This window comes from Balaenoptera musculus, chromosome 17 (assembly GCF_009873245.2).
Source record: "Balaenoptera musculus isolate JJ_BM4_2016_0621 chromosome 17, mBalMus1.pri.v3, whole genome shotgun sequence".
In the NCBI taxonomy this organism is placed as follows: Eukaryota; Metazoa; Chordata; class Mammalia; order Artiodactyla; family Balaenopteridae; genus Balaenoptera; species Balaenoptera musculus.
In genome coordinates this window covers 2985690-3006913 of record NC_045801.1, presented here as the reverse complement: position 1 = coordinate 3006913, position 21224 = coordinate 2985690, and the positions used below count along the sequence as shown (strand labels likewise).

At 46.2% G+C, this 21224-nt stretch overlaps 1 protein-coding gene across 22 annotated transcripts in view; it reads right to left on the bottom strand.

The window, feature by feature from the left end:
• Positions 1-21224, bottom strand: part of PTK2 (protein tyrosine kinase 2) — a 253830-nt gene that overhangs the window by 28829 nt on the left and 203777 nt on the right. For 19 of the 22 annotated variants that reach the window (XM_036830829.1, XM_036830830.1, XM_036830831.1 and 16 more), the window contains 4 exons: positions 11059-11170; positions 4873-4959; positions 3258-3395; positions 2409-2540 (listed from right to left, as the gene is read on the bottom strand). In XM_036830829.1, coding sequence (XP_036686724.1) covers positions 2409-2540; positions 3258-3395; positions 4873-4959; positions 11059-11170 — 469 coding nt within the window. Of the gene's footprint in view, positions 1-2408; positions 2541-3257; positions 3396-4872; positions 4960-11058; positions 11171-11717; positions 11826-21224 lie in introns of those variants that run through there. The other 3 variants (XM_036830836.1, XM_036830837.1, XM_036830839.1) reach the window with 2 other exon arrangements.

Genomic DNA, 21224 nt, shown 5'->3' with positions numbered 1-21224 from the left:
CTGGGCCCGGGCCAATCACCTTCCCCACTAGCAAGCTCTTCCCAAGGCATGAGCATACTTCCTGAGCCTGTCTGCCCTGCAAATTCCAATCTAGCTCGGGGCCTGGGCGCCAACACCATCCCGACTCCGAGCAGCACCCCCAGGCCCCCCTCCCGCTTCTCGCCGCCGCCTGTGCCCTGTCAGAGCGGCTCACAGCCACGGCCTTCCTCCACTCTCAGGGCAATCATACACCAGACACTGGTATTTAAGTGTATTAACTCGAGTTTGAAGAGTTTGTAACACTGCCTTTTTAAAATACAAATCCATGCAGGAAAGTAGGCTATCTGGACAAAAGGTTAAAATGTAGGGCTAGGGAACAGCAGCTGTATTCTTGGAACTGATATAATATCCAAACAGATTCGCTCAGATTAGTAAATAATAATAACCAATTTTTGTCGCTTGCCTTATAATCTCAAGATATGCTGATTTAAATAATTTAGAATTTTGATATGATGAAACTTTTGTTCAAAAGCGAACAGTTCACGGGGCCCAGCGCCATTCTGTATACGTCACAGTAAATGCACGTGCGGAGGAGCACCAGGCTGTGGGAGCGCCGAGCCGTGTGCAGCCGGGCACCCAGCACGGCTGGCAGAGTGGCGGGCACCAAAGGCCCCGGCTCGGCCAACGCTAGCCGGTGGTCTTGGGCAATTTCCTCATCTCTAAAATGAGGGTATTAAAGGACAGGCTCACATTCCTTTATCCTCGTTTCCAAAATCTAAAAGGTACTAAAAGACTGGTAAGTTTGTTTTTTTAAGCTTGAAGGAAACTAATTTTGTGGCAAACCTGACCTGAACTGATGTGAGGGCTGTCTTTACAGCTGGTAATGTGAACACCTGTGTTTTGCTGTAAGAGTGTTAGTGCTTTTAACTCTGTATGCTATTGGAATACTTATATAATATACAATATGTGCTTCATATTTTATTAACTTTCTTTTTTTTTTTTGGCCGCACTGCAAGTCTTACGGGATCTTAGTCCCCTGACCAGGGATTGAACCTGGGCCCCGGCAGTGAAAGCGCTGAGTCCTAACCACTGGACCGCCAAGGGATTCCCTTCATTAACTTTCTAAAGCAAAAAAATAGTGTAGCACATAGAACCCTCAAGAGTTTTGGATAAAATATTTTGGACCTGTCTCTTCCCCACAGGGTGGTTATAAAGACTGAATGACTTTCTGTATGAGAAATACGTAGGATGGTGACCGACACGTGATAAGTATTTTGTACGATCTTAACCATTAAGCTGTGATGGGGCTGTGTGCATTAGTCCTGTCTGGCAGTTAACTGAGTGTGGAGTGTGTGTGATGTCTGCAGGCCTAAATTTTAAAAGAAAAAGAAAAGAAAGGTGAGAAAGTGCCTCCACCTAATATGATCTGCTCCCAGGTCCCCGTTCATGCCAAGACGGCCCTCACGCCCCCTGCAGAGAGGGCAGTGGCCACCTGGATAGGTTAAAACACGCCTCACCAAACTTGTGCGCAGCTTGCTTTAATTTGAAACTACAGCCTTCAAAAAGAAAGCCCCGTATAAAGAGTGAAATCAGGATCACAGGTCATGAACCGCTGTCTTGTAAAACCACTGGTTGTTGATTTCATGTTTCTGAGCCTGTAGGACTCCCAGAGATGCCAGGAACAGCATTGTATCCTCTCATCAGTGTCTGGTCCCTCAGCATAGAGGGTGACGTAGAGGTGGCCTCGGGATGTTTATGGCCAAAGCGTGAGGGACCAGCTCTGGACCAGCCAGGTACGGGCTTTGCGGAAGCACTACGAGTCCTGGCTCCGTCCAGCCTTTCTTCTCTTCAGGCTACTTCAGGAAGGCTGAAATAGCTGCGCAGGGTGACAGGGGAGGGGTCCTGAGGCTGACGACCACGTGACACACACAGACCACTCTGTCACCGCTCCTCTACCCCCAGGGACTTCTGAGGGGCTGTCGACAAGAGTTGTCCCAGGAAGACATTTGCTGCCCGCAACCCCAGAGGCATGTGGCAGGAGGTCTGCATCTCTCAGACCTCGAACCAGAGGAGCCCAGGAAGGCAAGCCCGGGGCCCCCGGGCTGTCTAGCCATGTGCCCTGCAGTAGCGAGAGGCAACGTCTTACGTGCAAGCTGACACTTCAGTGGCAGTTGTTTCTGTGTAAACGTGGCAGTAACACAAAACCACAGAAACGGTTCTACATCTGAGCCCATAATGCTACTACTGACATCCTAGAAATTTATCCTGAAAAAGTAATTCAAGAAAAGCGAACGACCCACTATTGCAAGTTTTAGGAAGCAGACGTAAAACAAAGGCTCCTGCTTTGGAAAAGATGAAGTCTGCGATCATGTGCAGAAGAGCCGACTCCAGAGGCTCAGGGGCGGAAGACCTTTCTGAGACTCAGTTACCAGAAACCTCTCCTCCTTCTCCAGCCAGCGCTGATCCTCTTCCATCTCCTGCTGCTGCCGGATCAGCCGCTCCTCCATCAGGTGGGTCGGCAACACCTGCCCGATGCCACGCAGGTCCAGTGTGGCCGAGTCCTGGAGGACGAGTTAGAAGGTCCACTCTCAGAAGGCTGTGTATGAGGCTCTTACTTTTTCTTTCTGTGTGTCTTTCCAAACAATTAAGCAAAATAGCAGGCGTGGTGGAAGTAGGGTCTCTTCTACTCTGCCGGCGGGAACAACTTTTCTCAGGGTTACAAGTTAACGTGTGTGAAACAGCTTTAAAAAGCATACAATTGTTCACTTGCAGGGACCTACTCTAAAGAAGTAATCCAAGATACGAGGCAGAGAATGCATCACTAGTTAGAGCGAAAAAGTGGAAACAATCTGGAAGTAAAATAATGGGGGGAGGATTAAATACGACACACACATATTACGGACTATAAAGCATGTTTACTCCAAGGAAAAGAGCTTGAAGAGAAGACAACTACAGTTGTTCTTGGATTCAAAGAAGTGATTTTTAATATTATAGGAGTGGTTCTTGGTTTTACCAAGAAAATTTAGTAAAAATTAACACGGTCCGCAGAGCTGGAGGCTGTTTGTTCCTTGGCCTCATGTAGGGCTCTGCTTTTCAAATGAATGGGCTAATGATGGTAGCATCTCTCCATCGTTTAGCAAAGAAGATTCACAGACCCCGAGAGCATCTGATCCGAGAATGAGGGCATCTAAATTGAGAAATCTTAGCGTTTAGAAATCCTGTACCTTGGGCACAGCCTCATCAGTTAACAACACAAAGCCCAAGAACATCCAATTTACCTCCACGTTGGGCTGCCACATCGCTATCTCCTGTGGTCTGTGATTCCACGAATCTGTTTGGTCCAAAAGAGGTGCCTGACCTGGGTAGATGCTGCCAGCCATGGCTGTGATTCCATGTGAGCCAGGGTAGCCAGAGACCTGCGGGTGAGTGAAGCGGCCAGGTCACGGTCTGACACGGTACGACTTCTGCACAGTTCTGCTTTCCAGGTGAAAGGAAGTAACTGAGATTACAGAGAATAATGTGGCAGCAGAATAACGGCTCCTCAAGGCTGTCCACGTCCTAATCCCTGGAACCTGTGTGAATATGGTAGCTTACATGCCAAAGGGACTGTGCAGATGTGATTATAAATTAGGAATCATTAGGTGGGGAGATTATCCTGGACGATCTGAGTGGACCCAACGTGATCATAAGGGTCCCTAAAAATGCAAGAGGGAAGCAGAAGGGGACAGAAAGGGGGTGCGGCTACTGAAGAACAGTCAGAGAGATACTTGGGCTTTGAAGTGGAGGAAGGGGCCATGAGCCAAGGAATGCAGGTGCCTCTAGAAGCCAGTAAAGGCAAGGAAATGGACTCTCAACTGCAGCCTCGAGAAAGGTCGTCTGTTATGGCCACAGCAGATAGCTAATGCAAATAGACACTAGGAAACCAGGAATTCTTCACTTTGGAATTCTACACTTATTACAATGCTGAGAGCAGACCATCCTTGGATGTAAAAGCAATGGGCCATAAACATGGCTAAGCCATCTCTCTACAAGTCCCTTTCCTGCCCAACTCACTACTACTCCACCAGCAAAGAACAAACAAAACCCCCAAATGCTTGTCCTCTAGTGAACCAGGGTGGATGGTGAGAGAAGGCAGGCCTTCACAGTCTAACAATGATGATGAAGGCAGAGAAAAACATTTAGTTGGACATGGAGAAAAATTTCAAGGCAGAAGGAAAGTGAGAGGAATTTCTTTACATGGTTCTCCCTCAATCAAGAGAAAGAGAGACAAGGAATCAGTATCTGTTTCCCTAACTCATTAGGCTGGTACTGGGCAGCCAGGGTTGTCAGCTACTTTTTAAATGAGATAAAGCACAGCCAAATCCACATTTCCAAATTCCCTTCAACAAAGATTTCATGCATTGTTAGGTCTCTAGGCATTGATTTATACCAAAATTCCATACTGACAATATGTAATTACTAAACTTTCAAATAAGATGTACAGGGAGTTCTCACAGTTTATTTGAATGAAAATATTTTAATAAAAAACTCTACTAAACATAAAATGCTGTATCAGCGACTATTTTTGGTCAGAAGGGATATATCACTGCCAGAGAACTTCTGGGAAGTTTCACAACAAAGAGATTTCAAATGATCTAAGGCAGTTTTCTATATGACACCAACGACGTGAAAGGATCAAATGAGCATTTCAAGCTGAAAAGGCCTACAGGAAATGTCCCATAGCTGTTCTTATTTACAAGGTAAGGAAACGTGGGGCTTGGGAGAGAATCATTCATTTGTTCGATGAAAAAAATGAATGTTTTAATTTATAAATATATACAATATATACTTCCCCACCCCCAAATGTGCTGAAGAATAAAATAACACATCTTATAACGGTAATGAACGGTATACCTGGTAGTGATTGGTCTGTACCATGTGCTGTGGGCTGGGATGAAACCCTTCGCTGGACCTCGGACTAGGATAACCAGGTCTGCTGGGCTGTGAACAAATCAACAGAGCATCACATGAATAAGTATTCTGATGATTTTGGTAAATCCGCATTTTATTAAAAAGAATAGAAAAAGATAATTTTCTATAAGAGCTTAGTTGGAAAGAATGATAAAGGGTGTGAAGACATTTCCATGGCGGTAACAGTCTTTTCAACAAATAATGCTGGGACAACAGGATATCCACATGCGAAAAATGAAGCTGGACCCCTTCCTCACAACATACATAGAAATTAACTCAACATGGATCACATTTCTAAACGTGAGAGCTAAATCGATAAAACGCTTATAAGAAAACACAGGAGTAAATCTTTGTGACCCTGGGTTAGGCCATGGTTTCTTAGGACGCCAAAAGCTCAGTCAACAAAAGAAAAGATAAACTGGACTTCATCAAAATTAAAAGTTTTGTGTTGCAAATGACAACATCAAGAAGTGAAAAGACAAACCCATGAATGGAAGAAAGTATCTGCAAATCATCTATCTGATAAGATTCATATCCAGAATATAGAAAGAACTCTTATAACTGAACAAGAAAATGACAAATAATCTAAGTAAACAGTGAGCAAAAGATCTGAGTAGACCCAAAGAAGATATACCAATGGCCAATAAGCACATAAGAAGATGCTCAATACCATTCAGCATCACGGAAATGCAAACCTGGAGGCTTTCCTTTCTGCTCCTCACCGCTGGGAGCACGTGGGTGAACCAGCCGGATTCTATTTCCTCATCTATAGAACTGGGTTGGACTTGGAGGGACCCTGAGGTCACTTCCAGCTCTAAAATCCTCATTGTTTGACACGTGAATTTTTAAAGTTCAGAGCAAAAGAACGGTCTAGTCTGAAATGGAAGATAAGTCAATAAAGTCTCCTAAACCTGAGGGATTTAACAAAGTGGAAACTCAGGGCTCTCCAGGTGAATAAAGACCAGAATTGAAGGAAATAGACTTGGGGCCCAGTGAGCCCGGGGGAGGAAGGAAAACGCCTCAGTGCCCGTGTCGCTTTCCCGTGGACACAGGTGGTCCTGGATGAACACACACTCCGCTTCGGCTAAGTTCTGAGTGAGCCTGAGTCTCGAAACAGTGTCACCCCCTCTGCCTGGAATGCGTGCCGCCTCCTGTCCCGGGTCTCCCGCGTCACCCCTCCCTCTCCCTCCTGACACAGAAGCGTATCCCCCGCTCTCCTCCGAGCACGTGGACCGCAGCCACCCCTGCACTTGCTCCCGCCCTGCGGTGCGGGCCTGTTAAGCCTCTGAGGGTGGGGAAGGCTCCCCCACCCCTTTAGCCCTGTCGCATTTCAGCCCCCAGGTGCAGTCTACTCCAAACTTAACTAAATGTGAGGACGGATCCCCAAGACCCCCCGAAAGAGGGAAGGGCATGAAGGGGGAGTCACGGGCTTTGCTTGTGTGCTAGGGTGGCAATTTTGTTCCATGAAGCCCTAGGGACTACTCTTCAGATTTATATTTTTAAAGGTTTCATTTAAACAAGTGGTTAAAAAGAGGCAAAAATGTTTGACTATCTCTGTACTCTGACATTTCAGTGGCAACAGCCGTTTTAAAGGTGTGTGTTAATATGTATGCATTACAATGGTCGTACGGCAAAGGCTTCCTGGAGTCCAAGAATGGGAGGGTGCAGACCCAGGAATTAGGACAGTATTCACAGCTATCTGACAGGTGGACAGTTGTGTCTGCTGGCTTACATTTTGGAGGTGGCAGGTAAGTAACACAAGCAAAAATAAAAACTTTTACTCAATGTGTCCTACGTGTAGAGCAAGGTGTTGTATGTACAATCTGATAAGTCTGAGAGCAATGCTACAAAGAAGTATTATCACCCCACCTTACAGAGGAGAAAACAGAGGCTCAGAGAGGTCAGGCGATGCGAACAGGCTGCACAGCTGGTAATGGCAGAACTGCCCGCCTCCAGAGTCTGCTGTGCTGTGCTGCTACTCTATGACAAGCACACTGTGACTCACCCAATAAAAGGAGAATTACAAAAGGAACGACCAAAGAACGGCAAAATCTCCACAGAACATCCTCCAGTGGCTCAAATACTCACATGGGTAGCAAACGGTAACACTTGTAAGGTTCCATTTCAAAATAAAGATAACAGATAAAAACATGAAAACATGTCTTACAGAAGACGAAACGACTGCACCAAGAACACCACAAAATGGAACTTTGTTAGCCACCCGCTGTGGAGAGCACGGACGTATTGCTAAAAGTTCTGTTTTCCTCCTCTAGAAGCAGAGACTCAGCGTGGTGGCCAAGAGGGCAGGCCAGGAAATGGCCAGCGCCGGGCCGGGGCAACTCGCCCACTGTGCCTCAACAGGGAAGTGGGGACAGGGCTGCCACGAAGATCGAATGGGCTGAGCTGGGCTGAGGTATCCAGACGTGTCACCTGCTACTAAGTACAAGGTTTAGCAGGGTGATTGCACCTCCTCCTCAAAGACAGGAACTTGGATTTTCATGAAGCAAACTATGGAGCTAGGGGAGTTTTTGTCGAAAGCCTCCCAAGTGAGGAGGAAGAAAAAGGAAAACCCAAGACATCCTACACTCGTGGTCCTCAGCTGGATGGCAGTGCCCCCGATGGGGGCCTAGGGTACTGAGAGGGCACTCCTGCTGCCTGCAGGGCCCGGCACTGAGGGTGGCAGGCAGGCGGGAGGGACAGCGGGGCTGAACAGCAGGGCCTGTGCTACGTTCAGATCTTTCTCCACCTTACACAGGTAAAACAACAACAAGGAGCCCTGTAGTCTGAACTGAGAACCAACTCTGCCTGACATACAAACACAAATGATATTCTGCATAGTTTATCAGACACTGAACTTTCCGGAAGAGCAACTACTGTGAATACTGATGGACAATTTTACTTGGTTTCGTTTGAACTTTACCAAGATTCTTCACCCTTCTAGAAAATCACATCATCAAGACGAATGAGATCCACAGTCAGCTGTGGCTGCAGGGTCTGCGTGCGTAGCTGCTGTATCCAGGGCGAGCCTACCACACACAGGTGCGGGCACCTGGCTCCTCCACCACACCTCCCAGCGTCATTATACTGGAGTATTTTATACAGGTGTGTGCGTAATGCTAGTAGAAGTTACTTTTATTTCTCTTGTATAGTTCACAGTCTCTTGGCAGTATTGGTATCTTGAAATTATTAAGTCATTTTATAACCTATGTATTTTATTTTAGGATTAGTAAATGGGGCATTATAAAATATTTTTTATATAAATGGAATGCTGGGTCTGATCAGGGCTGAGAAACACTATGCTGAGGCAGCTATTCTCAGGACCCCTTTACATTCTCAGAAATTACTGAGGCCTCCACGAGCCTTTGCTTATCTGGAATATATCTACCAATATTTACATTATTAGAAATAAAAACATCCAGCATCTGCATATATATACTAATGTAGGTGATCTTCTACCCATTAAATTTTTTTTTTTTTTTGGCCACACTGCGCGGCTTGTGGGATCTTAGTGGGGTCTCAGTTCCCTGACCAGAGATTGAACCTGGGCCCTCGGCAATGGAAGACCTGAGTCCTAACCACTGGACTGCCGGGGAATTCCCTCTACCCATTAAAATTTTAATCTGGGGACTTCCCTGGTGGCACAGTGGTTAAGAATCCACCTGCCAATGCAGGGGACACGGGTTCGAGCCCTTGTCCGGGAGGATCCCACATGCCATGGAGCAACTAAGCCCGTGCACCACAACTACTGAGCCTGCACTCTAGAGCCCGCGAGCCACAACTACTGAGCCCACATGCTGCATCTACTGAAGCCCGCGCGCCTAGAGCCCGTGCTCCACGAGAAGCCACTGCAATGAGAAGCTTGCACACCGCGACGAAGAGTAGCCCCCACTCGCCACAACTAGAGAAAGCCCGTGCGCAGCAATGAAGACCCAATGCAGCCAAAAATAAATAAATAAATAAAAATTTTTAAAAAATCTGGGGGCTGCCAACCTTTTAATTTGGGGATCAAAGAGTAAATATTTTATTTATTTGGTCGCGCCATGCAGCTTGCGGGATCTTAGTTCCCTGACCAGGGATTGAACCTGTACCCTCAGCAGTGAAAGCGTGGAGTCCTAACCACTGGACCGCCAGGGAATTCCCAAAGAGTAAATATTTTAATCTTTTTGAGCCATACTGTAACGGAACCACTCAAGTCCGTCTGTGTAGGGGGTACCCAGCCATGGACAACACACAAGCCAAGGGGGCAGTTCATGCAATAAAACGTTCATCAACAGAAACAGGCAGTGGGGTATAGTCTGCTGACTCATTCTGAAGGGTAGAACCATCTCTGACTACAGAAAAGAGCTTCAAAATATACACGTTGAAAACATCCTAAAGAAAGAAATGTGAGGATATTTAAAAATTTAAGCAGAACTCACCCTTGTTCTGTAAACAAAGAAGGCTAACCATCTCCATCTCCGCCCATGAACTTAATATCATAGCCTTCAAAACTCAGCCACGTGAAAATTATTAAAAATCATATACAGATTGAGATACGTAATCATGTTTAGATGGAAAAGGTTAATTCTGTGAGTTTTAGGGGAATGCTGCATCATTTGTGCTAATCACCAACGATGTAGAGTTCCTTACATTCCTGTGACTAAAAAAAGTGCTGTGAATGCATTATCTCATTTGGTCTTCACAACACCCCGAAGAGGTGGGGAACACTAGTACCCTCACTTCACAGATGAGGAAAGTGAGGCTGGGAACAGGAAGGTAACCCACCTGCTCATCAGAGCCACCCGTGAACAGATCCACCTGGTTTCCAGGCCTGAGAAATTAACTTCAAGACTCTCCGGGGCTGGACCCTTCCACAATAGTTAGTGAGGAAACAGGCAAACCCGTGTATACAAGGTGGAGGCCGCAGATGCTGGGGTGCATAGCTTTTCGGTGGGTAACTAGGGGCTTCGTTGTTGTTGTAACACGAGGAGAGACAGAGAAACGTTGTGGTCTCAGCACTAACCAGCTCAGAGTAACACCGGGAGAACGGACCACAGGCCCTCCTCCTTCTCTGGGCCTCAGTTTCCCCACTGGTGGAGGAAGCCACACTGCAGAACCCTTCGCCTCTAAAATTCTGAAGCGCTGGGTCAGTCACCTGTGTTCACTTTCAATGTGTAATAACATTCACTGTAATAGTTTAAAACAATGGCCGAGAAAACAGATTTCAGGCATCATGATAAAAAAAATGGGTACAATATTTAAATAGCACTTTTTGTTAACAGATTTCTGAACATTTTTCAAAAAGAAAATGAAGTAAAGAATTGTCAGAGTTCCTTTAATATATTTTTAGCTAATCAAATATAAAGTAGCAGGTAACTATTAACTGCAAAAAAGCCTATTATCTATTTACCATCCAGAAAATGATCTGAACTGGATTATTCATGGCAAGTAAGCCACTGTGTGAAAATACCATCCTGTCAAAAGCAAAAGGAGAACAAAGAACCCTAACCTGAGGAGAGTGTTTAGGGCCACCTGTGTCCAGCCCCAGCCCGGCTGAGCAAGAGGGGAAGGCTCTGGCCGCCTGCGGAAGGCCGGAAGGAGGGAAGGCCGGAGGGCAGGGCTGCGATGCTGCTGGCAGACCTCCCCACGCTGACAACCCGGACGCCGGCCCCAGATGAGAAAAAGGCAGAAAATGTGCGCCAGGTTCTCAGCAAAACAAAACAAAACCCAAAAGGAACCGGGTCAGGTGGAAGTTGACTCCTTTCAAAATAAAGCAAAACGTAAAGCGTTCTCGGCTTGGTTATAGTCTATCTGATCATCAGGACGGTCCCTGACGCCAGCAGAGAGAAACCTCCCCGAGCCGGGCGTGCTCACTCAAGTCTGATGATGGGGGTGTGGGGGGGGGCGGATTGGAAGGTCAGGCCTAATCCAATCACTCATGATTTCGAACAGCCCAGAGCTGCAAAATTAGGGAAACGGGTGCACGTTGGGGTGGTATGAGGCGGGGTGAACAAGGAACAGAAGTTGCAGTGATTACTCTTAGAATAACCCGCTATTTGGTTTTCTCCCCACAGACATAAACCTCCCTACAGCATAAACCTCAAAAGTTAGTAGGCATAATGCCAGAGATGGGGTGGGGGCCTTTGCTACCTTGGGTGGTGCTTCGTCGGACCCTCCGGAGTCCCAGGACACTGTGACCTGCCTTCTGGACTCCATCCTCATCCGTTCTTCTTGCTGGACCTTCTCCTCCTCCAGGATTGTGCTAGAGAGACAACAGAGTATGTAAGGGGAGCTGACACCGGGGGAGCTCGCACACACCAGACCCCACCCTGACGTACCCGAGGAGCCCCGCGGGTGGCGGCGGAGGCCAATAAAGAAAGGGAAAGAGGATCGGGTTTCTAACTTCACAAAAGGGTTCCAGAATAGCCTTGATGCAAGGGGCACAGCCTCAGGTAAGGGAAGGACAGCGGGCAACACGAGGAGGAGCTGGGAAACCAAAGAGGGGCCAGGATGGACGGTTCGGACGCCGGCTTCCTTTAAGCAGCAGAGTTTCCCTGAGCAAATCCCGAGCAGCGCTCCACACAGCACAGACCCAGCCCTCACAGTGTCACCACATCGGCACAGCGACCGACCAAACAGCCATCCGGCCCAACGCTCCCCAAACGGCTCACGACCTCCTATCAACTTTCACTTTAAGCGGCACTTTGCCTCATCAGGGGGGAAGGAAATGCAACAGTATCTACAAGCACTTCTGAAACTCCTGCCGGCTTGAAACTGGCAACTCCGCACCGGGTCACGCGGCTACTTACCCGCCGGGCTGCTCAGGGCTCCGCACCTGGGCTCTGGGCCATCGCGGGAGCGGCCACCGCCCTCTGCTGCCCGCCCGCCCGCCGCCCCGCCGCCGCGTCCTGGGGCTTCCCAGTCCCAGCCTCCTGGTGGAGGGCAGCAGAGAACCTCCCAGCGCCAGCAGCTCATGAGAGAGTGAGGTCAGCGGCCCCAGAGCCTTTCTTTCTAATCTGGGAATTCAGCTCGACTGTTTCCAGGAGACATTCCTGCTGCCTGGAGGCGAGGGCAGGCCGTTTCTCACGCAGCTGCACTCATGCAACTTACAGCAGCAGAGGACACACAGAATTCATCTCGTAACTGCCCTGAGTCAGCAAGCCCTTCCTACAGATGCGAGTTTTGTTTTGTTTTGTTTTTAAGGAAAGGGAACGCTTCCCTCAATGACCACATCAACACTTTAGAGAAAAGCAACCCCCTCCTCAAAATATGATTTCGTTTTTCTTCTCACTCCATCTAGACAATCATGGCTGAGAAAACAGCACAACACTTCAACAACGCTGCAGGCTCTGGCGGCACCCTCGAAGCTGGCCAGATGCACGCCGAGCCAGTGCCGTCGGGACCCTGGCCCCAGGTCCCACGATTCACACACAGGTCAAGTGCGTGCGACAGCCTGTTTGCTTGGCCTTTGCCCGCGTTGGGCTGAGAGCTGCCCCCTTCCACACGCCCAGAACTAGCACAGACCCTGGGCCACCGTCTGCCTGAGTGGTGACAGGGGAGCGAAGCCGCCGTCAGCCGAGCACGGGCACTGGCTGGTGACGAAGACCAGTCACCACCTCCCCGTGCCTCGCAGGGGACGTGTGCAGGCTGCCGGGAGGGTGGCCGCTGGGAGCAGGGGTTCAGACAGACCCCCGGCCCGAGAGAGGGCTGCCCCCGATTAGGAGCGCTGCAGCGCCCTGCTCTCAATCACCTGGCCCTCAAAACGAGTAACAGACTCCAAGTCAGAATTTCCAAAAACTGCGTAGTTTTAAACAACTGAAAAGTCCATAACAATCAGGAAAAAATCAAGTAAAAAAACATGTCCTTATTTCTAACTTCTTCAAATCATTAAAATAAAGGCAAGCTATGAGAAGGCCAAGCGTGACATGTTCTTTAAGGCAATGGAACTCTATTTTAAATAGGTCTCACGAAGGCAATTTATTTCACATGGGCTGTTTCGTGAACTGGGCCACCCTGACCTGAAGGTTACTGCTCCCCACAAACACCTCCAAATAGGTCATGGGAGGCCCTGCATAAGGAGACCCTCTCGGGCTCCACCTGCCCTGATCCTTCGCCCACACTCACTGTCCCCTGTTCTCTGACCCACTGATTCACTGTCTGAATCCTCCCTCTCGGCCCTGCATCACCTGCTACCACTGGACACGGAACGCAGGGGTAACCGGGAAGCGAGTTCCTCAGTATCATTCCAAAAAATAACATGTCAAAACGCTTCGGAGAAAACATAATTTGTTGCTCAGAGTAGTGCAGAATATAAATAACTCATGAAGTATCTGTTTTTACAATGGGAAGGCTCTTCCATAGATGGAGTAAGAGGGCCCATGGAGACAGTTCTGAACTTTCCTCCTTACAGCTGCTGAGGAACCCAGAGCAAAAAACTGGAATGTGCAGAGTGTCAAGGAGGTCAAATTTAAACATATTTTCCCAAAGTCCAAGTATTTTTAGTAGCAATACATTCTGTTTGAAAGCTTTTAGCTGCCTAATGTGAACTGGCAATGAGCCCTCATGCTTCTTCCTGGGATGGTGGTTTCTAAGTCTCACACTCACCAAGAGATGAAACTATAAGAGCTAATAAGACTTTTCATTTAACAAACGTTAGAACATGTAAGAATCATTCTTTGTTTATCCACGAGCCCCATCTAGGAAGAGAATTGGGAAGAGGGGAAAGGAGTATTTATTTAATGTTAGTTTTATTTTTTATCACTACTTCCCTCACTTTAGGAGAAAAAGTCATCAAAGTAATCAATTCACAGTAAAGGACATTAAAAACTTGCAAGCACGCGTCGACTTTTCTCGGCCTGCGGCACTCCCTGTGAAACCTGGTCTCCGGGGCTCCACAAGCTGGTATGGAGAGGTCTCACTAAATTTCCGTTCTGGAGCAGCAAGACGTGATTTTACTTCTAAGGTATTTTCATGGAGAGCAATAAAGTGGTCTAATAGCGTCTTCGTTTCCAGTACCAAGCTAAGATTCGGAAGCAAATCTCCAACACAGACAAGATTTAGAGTGGACGGGGCGATCAGTCCGAGTGGGTGACCAGCTGTTCCCGCTGTCCCAGCAGAAAGGGCACCAGCTACGAGCAGCACCTTCACTGAGCTGGGCAGCGGGGCCCATTTCAACTTGTGTCCTCCTTCATAAATGGGAACGATACTGCCTGTCCTATCCACTGTTAGGATGGAGAAATAAAGTCGGTGAAAAAACCCAGTAAGACTTCTAAGTAAATGCTATCTAGTTCTGTACTTTTACCTGCCTTACCTGTTTTTTAAAATCTATTTCATTTCTGTAGCATTTTTCTTGAGAATGATTATAGTAATACTATTCTTTTCGTTGAAACTACATTTCTTCTATGCTTGAAAAACTTTTTAAAAAAAGATTGGACTTTGATCACCTAAACATAATAATTTTATGATGACATCACAAAATTTGCTTTGGACAGAAAATCAGTCTGGATTCATAGCTACTTAGGCTAATTTGAAAAACATCCAGAGAGAGCAGCAAGAAACTGGATGAAAAAAAAAAGCCACGAGGGAAATGGCTTGTTTTGGCAAGTTCATGGGAATGCCAGCTTTGAAACACGATCTCTTCTAAGTACCCAACATCGCCTCACCACAAAGGAATGGAGCTGACCCTTCAACAACCCCCCTTGGTATCTTCGCAGAAAACAAGGCTTGAGACAAAGCTGGGACGGCACCTCTGCAGCGGGCAGTGACCAGTGCTGCAGCACATGCCTCCCTCCTTCTTCTCTTATAAACATGCACAGCAGACGGAACATCTCGCTTCACGAATACAACAAAACTGCATCTCTCTTTACTTATTATGTATCTCAAACCGCAGGAAATAACACACTTTTGTTTGGTTATGGTGTTACACATCTCAAAATTATTTTAAAAAAGTGATTTCTATTAAAATCTTACTTTAGAATGGTGACCTCTTTGTATTTCTGGCAAGTTCGAGAAGCTCCTATTTGACCAATCCTCTTGCAGATAGCAACTACAGACTAGGACAGAAGAAACGGCCCTGTGACAGCACAAAGCAGTTAGGCTCTGGAGGGAGCTGCCACTAGGAGGAAGGGAACGGCACTGGGTGAGTCCCCAATTTAATGGCCACTAGCCAGAAAGCCAGCCCCAGTCTTACTGGTTTGAAGAACCAGAGGACTGAATTTGGGTCACCACAGCTGGTGGAAAGTGAGGGGGGAAATCCCAGGAAGAAGAGAGCCAGGGAGGGGTACCGCAAATTCTGAGTATAAATTCTGCCTGAATCACTAGCTGACCCCTGTACTATGCACATATAGGGCAGGCTCCAGGCAGCCCAGCTGAGGCTGAACTCAGCTGAATCGGGATTCGAGCTCACAGAATGGAGGGAGTTTGCAATGTGAGACCTGCCAAGTTAGCTGCCTGCTAAACCCAACCAACCAACCAACCACTCTTCAGAGGAATAATACTGAATCCAGAGTTTCTGCAACCTATCAGTCACAATGTCCACGACATAATCTAAAATCACTTGATGTACAAATAAACATTAAGATGTAATCCACTCTCAAGAGGAAAAGAAATCTAAAGGAAGCTGACTCCAATGGTGACTCAGAAGTTGTAATTTGCAAGCAAGGACTTTGAAGAGCTATTATTATATTCAAGGACATACAGGAAAATTTGGTCATAGTTAATGAAAAGATAGGAAATGCCAGCAGAGAAACAAAAGGTATAAAAAAGGGCCAAGTGAAAATTCCTAATGAAAAATAAAATATCTGAAATAAAATCTCCACAGGATTGGATGATCAGTGGGATGGAGATGAGAGAAGAGTCAGGAAAATTAAAGATAAATCAATAAAATTATCCAATCTGAAGAACTTAGAGAAAAAAGATTTGGGGAAAACAGAAAAAGAACAGAGCCCCTGGAACCTGAAGGACACTATCAAAAGATTTAACATACATGGAACTAGAGTTTTAGAAGACAGAAAATGAAGTGGAAAAAATATCTGAAGAAATAATGGTCAAGGACATACATTTACAGATTCAAGAGGTTCAGTGAAGCCCAAATATGATCAATACAACAAAAACCACACCCAAGCACATCCTAGTTATAAACTGCTGAAAACCAAAGATAAAATCATGGAAGAAGCCAGAAAAAATGACGCATTACATACAGAAGAGTAATAATTTAAAAGGCCAGTGACTTCTCATTAGAAATAACAGAGGCCAGAAGATAATGAAAGAAAGCTTTAAAGTGCTGAAAGAAAGAAAAAAAAAAAAGAAAAAGAAAAATGCTGTCAACTCAGAGTTCTATATTCAGTGTAATAAAGTTCAATTCATTTTCAGTTTAAAAAAAAAAAAAACAAAACCCCAAACTAATCAACAGGCCCACACCACAAGAAATGTTAAAGAAGTTCTTCAGACAGATGGGAAAACCAAATGGAAGAAAGACCTTTAGGAAAGAATAAAGAGCACTGTATGGGGTTAAATATAAAAGATTTTCCCCTTACTTTCCTCAAAACACTATTAAAAACACAAAGTGTAATCTTACTTTATGAGGTTACTACCATATATGAATATAATATACACGACATCTAGAGCAAAAAGGACTAAGGTGATGGTAAATGAAGCTTCCACACTTTAAGTGAAATACAGTTATTAACTCTCAGTAGACGGTGCAAAGTTAACGATGTATAATGTAACACTTGGAACAATCACTAAAAATATAATGTAAAAGGTATTTCTAAAATGCAAATCTGGGGGGTTGAGAGGAAGAGGTGCAGAAGGTAAGCCAGTGGCTTCTCAGCGCCAAACCCTCTTCATGAGAACCGACCCGCTGCCACGGGGGCTGCCGCTCCCTCCCCTCTAAGCTCAGGTGCCCGGAGACCCGGCTGAGACGGAGCCAGCGCTGCTCCACTCGTTCCCTGCATCCCTGCATCAACCTCGCCGCCCCGTCCCTCTGTAACCTGAAGAGGGACGGGCCACCTACAGCCTCTGGCTCGTCACTGTCCAGATGGGAGGACAGACATTCATGGTTACTCCACTCTTCCCCCATGTTTTTAGGGGTAATAACCCTGGAGACAAAATTTAGGGAAGGGGAATTAAGAACAACTAGAGAGAGAAGGAAAATGGTGCCAGAAACAGGACTGAAGGGAAGGAATTACAGCAGCTACCGATGAGTCTGAGGATTTCACTGGGTTCTGAGGGCGACCTTCAACTAGTAAATATGTGGATTACAGCTGAAGTGTGAACTTCATCTAGTCAAAGTTCTCTCTTACAAATAAGACAAGGGAGGGGACGTGAGCAGAGCGCGGGGAAGTGCGGGTGGTGGAGGCAGCCAGCAACCCATCCAGTGGGGAGGGGCATGCGGCGGGGAGGGGCATGCGGCGGGGAGGGGCATGCGGCGGGGAGGGGCATGCGGCGGGGAGGGGCATGCGGCGGGGAGGGGCATGCGGCGGGGAGGGGCATCCGGTGGGGAGGGGCATGCGGTGGTAAAGAGATGCGGAAAAGCAGTGGTCCTGGACTTCGGAGAAGAGGGCCCAGGGTCTTGGATCCACCCTTTGTTAGCTGCACAATCCGGGCAAGTCATAGGGTTTTTCTGAGCCTCAGGTTCCTTAAGTGAAAAGGGCAACAGTATCTCACCCTTAAGAATTATTGTGAAATCAGTAAGGTAATCACGTGAAAATGATCTATGAAGCCACGTAAGTACAAAGGACTAATTTTTATGAAATTTAAGTTTAAATCTCACCGGAAATTTGTTTACTTCACATAAAACCAAATTCTGGAGGTGAAGCTAAAGTAGAGACGCACCTGTAAAGGTCTGAACATCTGTGTGCGGGGGGGGGGGGGGTCCAATGAAGGGCAAGAGCTACCCGCAGGGCTTCCCTGGTGGCGCAGTGGTTGAGAATCTGCCTGCCAATGCAGGGGACACGGGTTCGAGCCTTGGTCTGGGAAGATCCCACATGCCGCGGAGCAACTAGGCCCGTGAGCCACAACTACTAAGCCTGCGCGTCTGGAGCCTGTGCTCCGCAACAAGAGAGGCCGCGACAGTGAGAGGCCCGTGCACCACGATGAAGACCGGCCCCCGCTCGCTGCAACTAGAGAAAGCCCTTGCACAGAAACGAAGACCCAGCACAGCCAAAAATAAATAAATAAATAAATAAATTTAAAAAAAAAAAAAAAAAGACGAGCTACCTGCAGGTAAGAAACAGTTATGACATAAATTTTAGTGGAAACAATTTAAATTTTACATTAAATTCCCATGAAATTTTGATTCACTATTTACTTTTTATTACTGGGAAGACTAAGGCCCCAAACCAAACAAACATTTTAAGATGTAAATACAGGGGTAACTGAGAAACAGGTTACTCTTCCAGATGACGCCAAGACCCAACAGGACGGCAGTGAGAAGGAAAATGCCGATATGATGACTAAGGAGGAATTTAGACACCACCTCTGAAAGGAATTTGGGGAGCAGATACAAAACCACTTTAAAAGCACAGCGAAGAAGCACAAGTAACCTCATGTTATTAATCAAATGTAGAGTTTTTAATCTAGAGTTCACATTTTAGGATAAATGAAGAATCAAAAAGGACTCAAAAAAAAAAAAAAAAAACCTGTACAAGATGTCCATAAGACATCTACAAAATGTCAAAAAGATGTGCCTTGCATTTTGGTATCTGGATAATAATAGCTACCCCTTTTACATTTGAAGAACCAGTTTTTTTTTAAACAGTAACTGATCATTTTCTGTACCGAAGACCTCCAGGTCCCTTGCAGATCTTCAGAAAAAGCTTTGTTTTTACTGCTACTACCAGAGCAGCCACCAAGTGTGTGTACCCACCACGAGCATGAAAACTAAATGCATTTTAGATGATTTTATTTAATCCTGAAACCTAGAGGACAGGTAGGATTTGTGATTCTGCTCTCCAAGGGAGGCTAAGTCACTCACCCAAGGTCAACTTAGGTCAAACAGATTTCTCAACGGCCAGCTTTGTATGATAAAGTTAAGAAGCAAACATGACGATATCAAGTTATAATAACAAACAAACAACATCCACAACTCCCCCCAGACCCAAGCTGGAGACAAGGCTATGTATTACGGGTACAGGACAAGTACACAGCAGGCAAGTGCGGACGCCGGCCAACGCACACTGGCGTGGCTTGCCTCTAGCTGCCTCAAGTACCCCTGGAGAGACTCAGCCTCGCCGAAAACTTCCACAACTGCTTGCCACTAACTCTGGGATTACAGAGGGCCACAGCAGCCAAATGCAACACACTCAAGATGTGACAGCAAAACAGCGATAACACGTGGAAACTACGTCACCCATCAAAACCCTTGGGTGGGGGGCTTCTGTGCCGAAGCCAGAGGTGCTGCCATTCTGTTGGGGGACTTTCTCTGGTTGACACTCAAGCAAATGTAAGAGAACCAGCTGCAGGAATTCCTTGTAACAGTAGGTTTTTTTTCCCTTTTCTTTCTTCTTTTTCCTTTTTAACTAAACAATATTAACAACTTGCCCACTAGTCAAAATCGTAATCAGAGTACTTACTAATGTCTAGCCATGGCTCAAACAAAGTGTAGAGCGTGACAGTTGACAGCTTGCGTCCTGGACTCAGGTGAGCGTGCCTTGAATCCCAGCTCTGTGACCCCAGCTCAACTGCCTAACCTCAGTTTCCGTTTCCTCATTTGTAAACTGATGATGACAGTATTACCTACATCTCCCAGGACCGTGAGGATTCAGATGAAATAACGTGTGAAAGTTCACGGCACAGGTGTGGCAACAGAAAGCACTCAGTCAGCGTTGGTTTTCAATGTTGTAATTTCTAAGGTTGACGGCAGAGGATGGAGACTGGCTCCTAGTGAACATGGTGTTGGTTTAAAGGGCTTCCTAAAGTGCTCAGGGTCAGAGGGCCTTCCAGGCAGACACCTACTAAGTCAGTGATCTTTAGAATAGAAAACCTCAGGTAAATTGTTTACATACCACTTACGTTATTTTTTCTTTCTTTAACCTACCCTTCATATGTGAAAATGGCATGCTTAGAAACAAGGATCGATTTCCAAAGGTTTTAAAAAAACTATGGCTGGAGCAACAGGAGCTTTCATCACTGCTGGGGACACTGCATTGGTGCATCCACTTTGGAAAACAGGCACTATCAGTACATAAAGCTAAAGCCGCGCACACCTGCGGATGCCTGAATACGCATCCACCAGACATTCTTGTACACGTGCTCACCCAATGACACTTCTGTTATGTCCCTACAGCAGCAGTCTTGAGAGCCCCAAGATGGAAAGTATCTGAATTTCCACCAATAGTATAAGGGATAAACTATGGTATATTTACAAATGGGACACATACAGCAACGAGAGTGAAGTCCAACTACCTGAGTAACATGGGTGATCTCAAACTAAATGTTGAGCAAAATAAACCATAAACAAAAAAGTACACACTGAATGATAGCGTTTACATAAAGTTCAAAACCAGGCAGAACCAGTCTATGGTGAGTGGTTATCCCTGGAGGGGGAACAGTAATTGGAAAAGGGGCCTCTCGTGGGTCTCTGGGGTGCAGGCAGCGCTGTTTTCTTGTTCTAGATGCTGGTTACAGGAATGGGCCCAATTTGTGAAAATTCAGTGAGCTGTTTACTTCTTGGCATGTTTATATGTTCACATCTTTGCATGTCAATAAAAAGTTAGAAAAATACAAAAATTAGGGTACAAAATTTAAATCAATAATTTTATTTATTACCCTCATTTGTCTAAAAGGGATTTAAGAAGCCACACGTTAACTTAAAATGTTTCCCTGAGATAAAACTGACAACCTTTTCCTATAATGGCACAAACACCTTAATGACGCAGAGCACTGCTGGGAAACGCCGTCTTTGAACATAAACTCCAAAGGGGCAAATACTCAAGAGGTTTTACTGCGGTCTTCTTGTCACAGTATCTACCAAAGAATTAACTGACTAGCTAGGGATTAAATGACTTTTCATTCAAAAAATATTTAGTGCACTCTTATAACCTGTCAGTCACACAGTACGAAATGCTAGAGCTCATGTTATGAGAAATTTTCTATTGAGGAATTTCTCACACTTGCTACTAGGCTGCCCAGAGGTTAATCTCATTCTCCTCAATGAGGCACATCTATGAATAAGGACACAGGATGGCAGGAGGACAGGCCCTGTGGTCACAGAGACTGACCCATCCCAGTGCAACCCTGCCTAACAAGAGTCACCGAGAGCCACTTTTCTTAACTTACGATACAGTAGAAACAAGACGTGGTCCAGCCAAAGATGA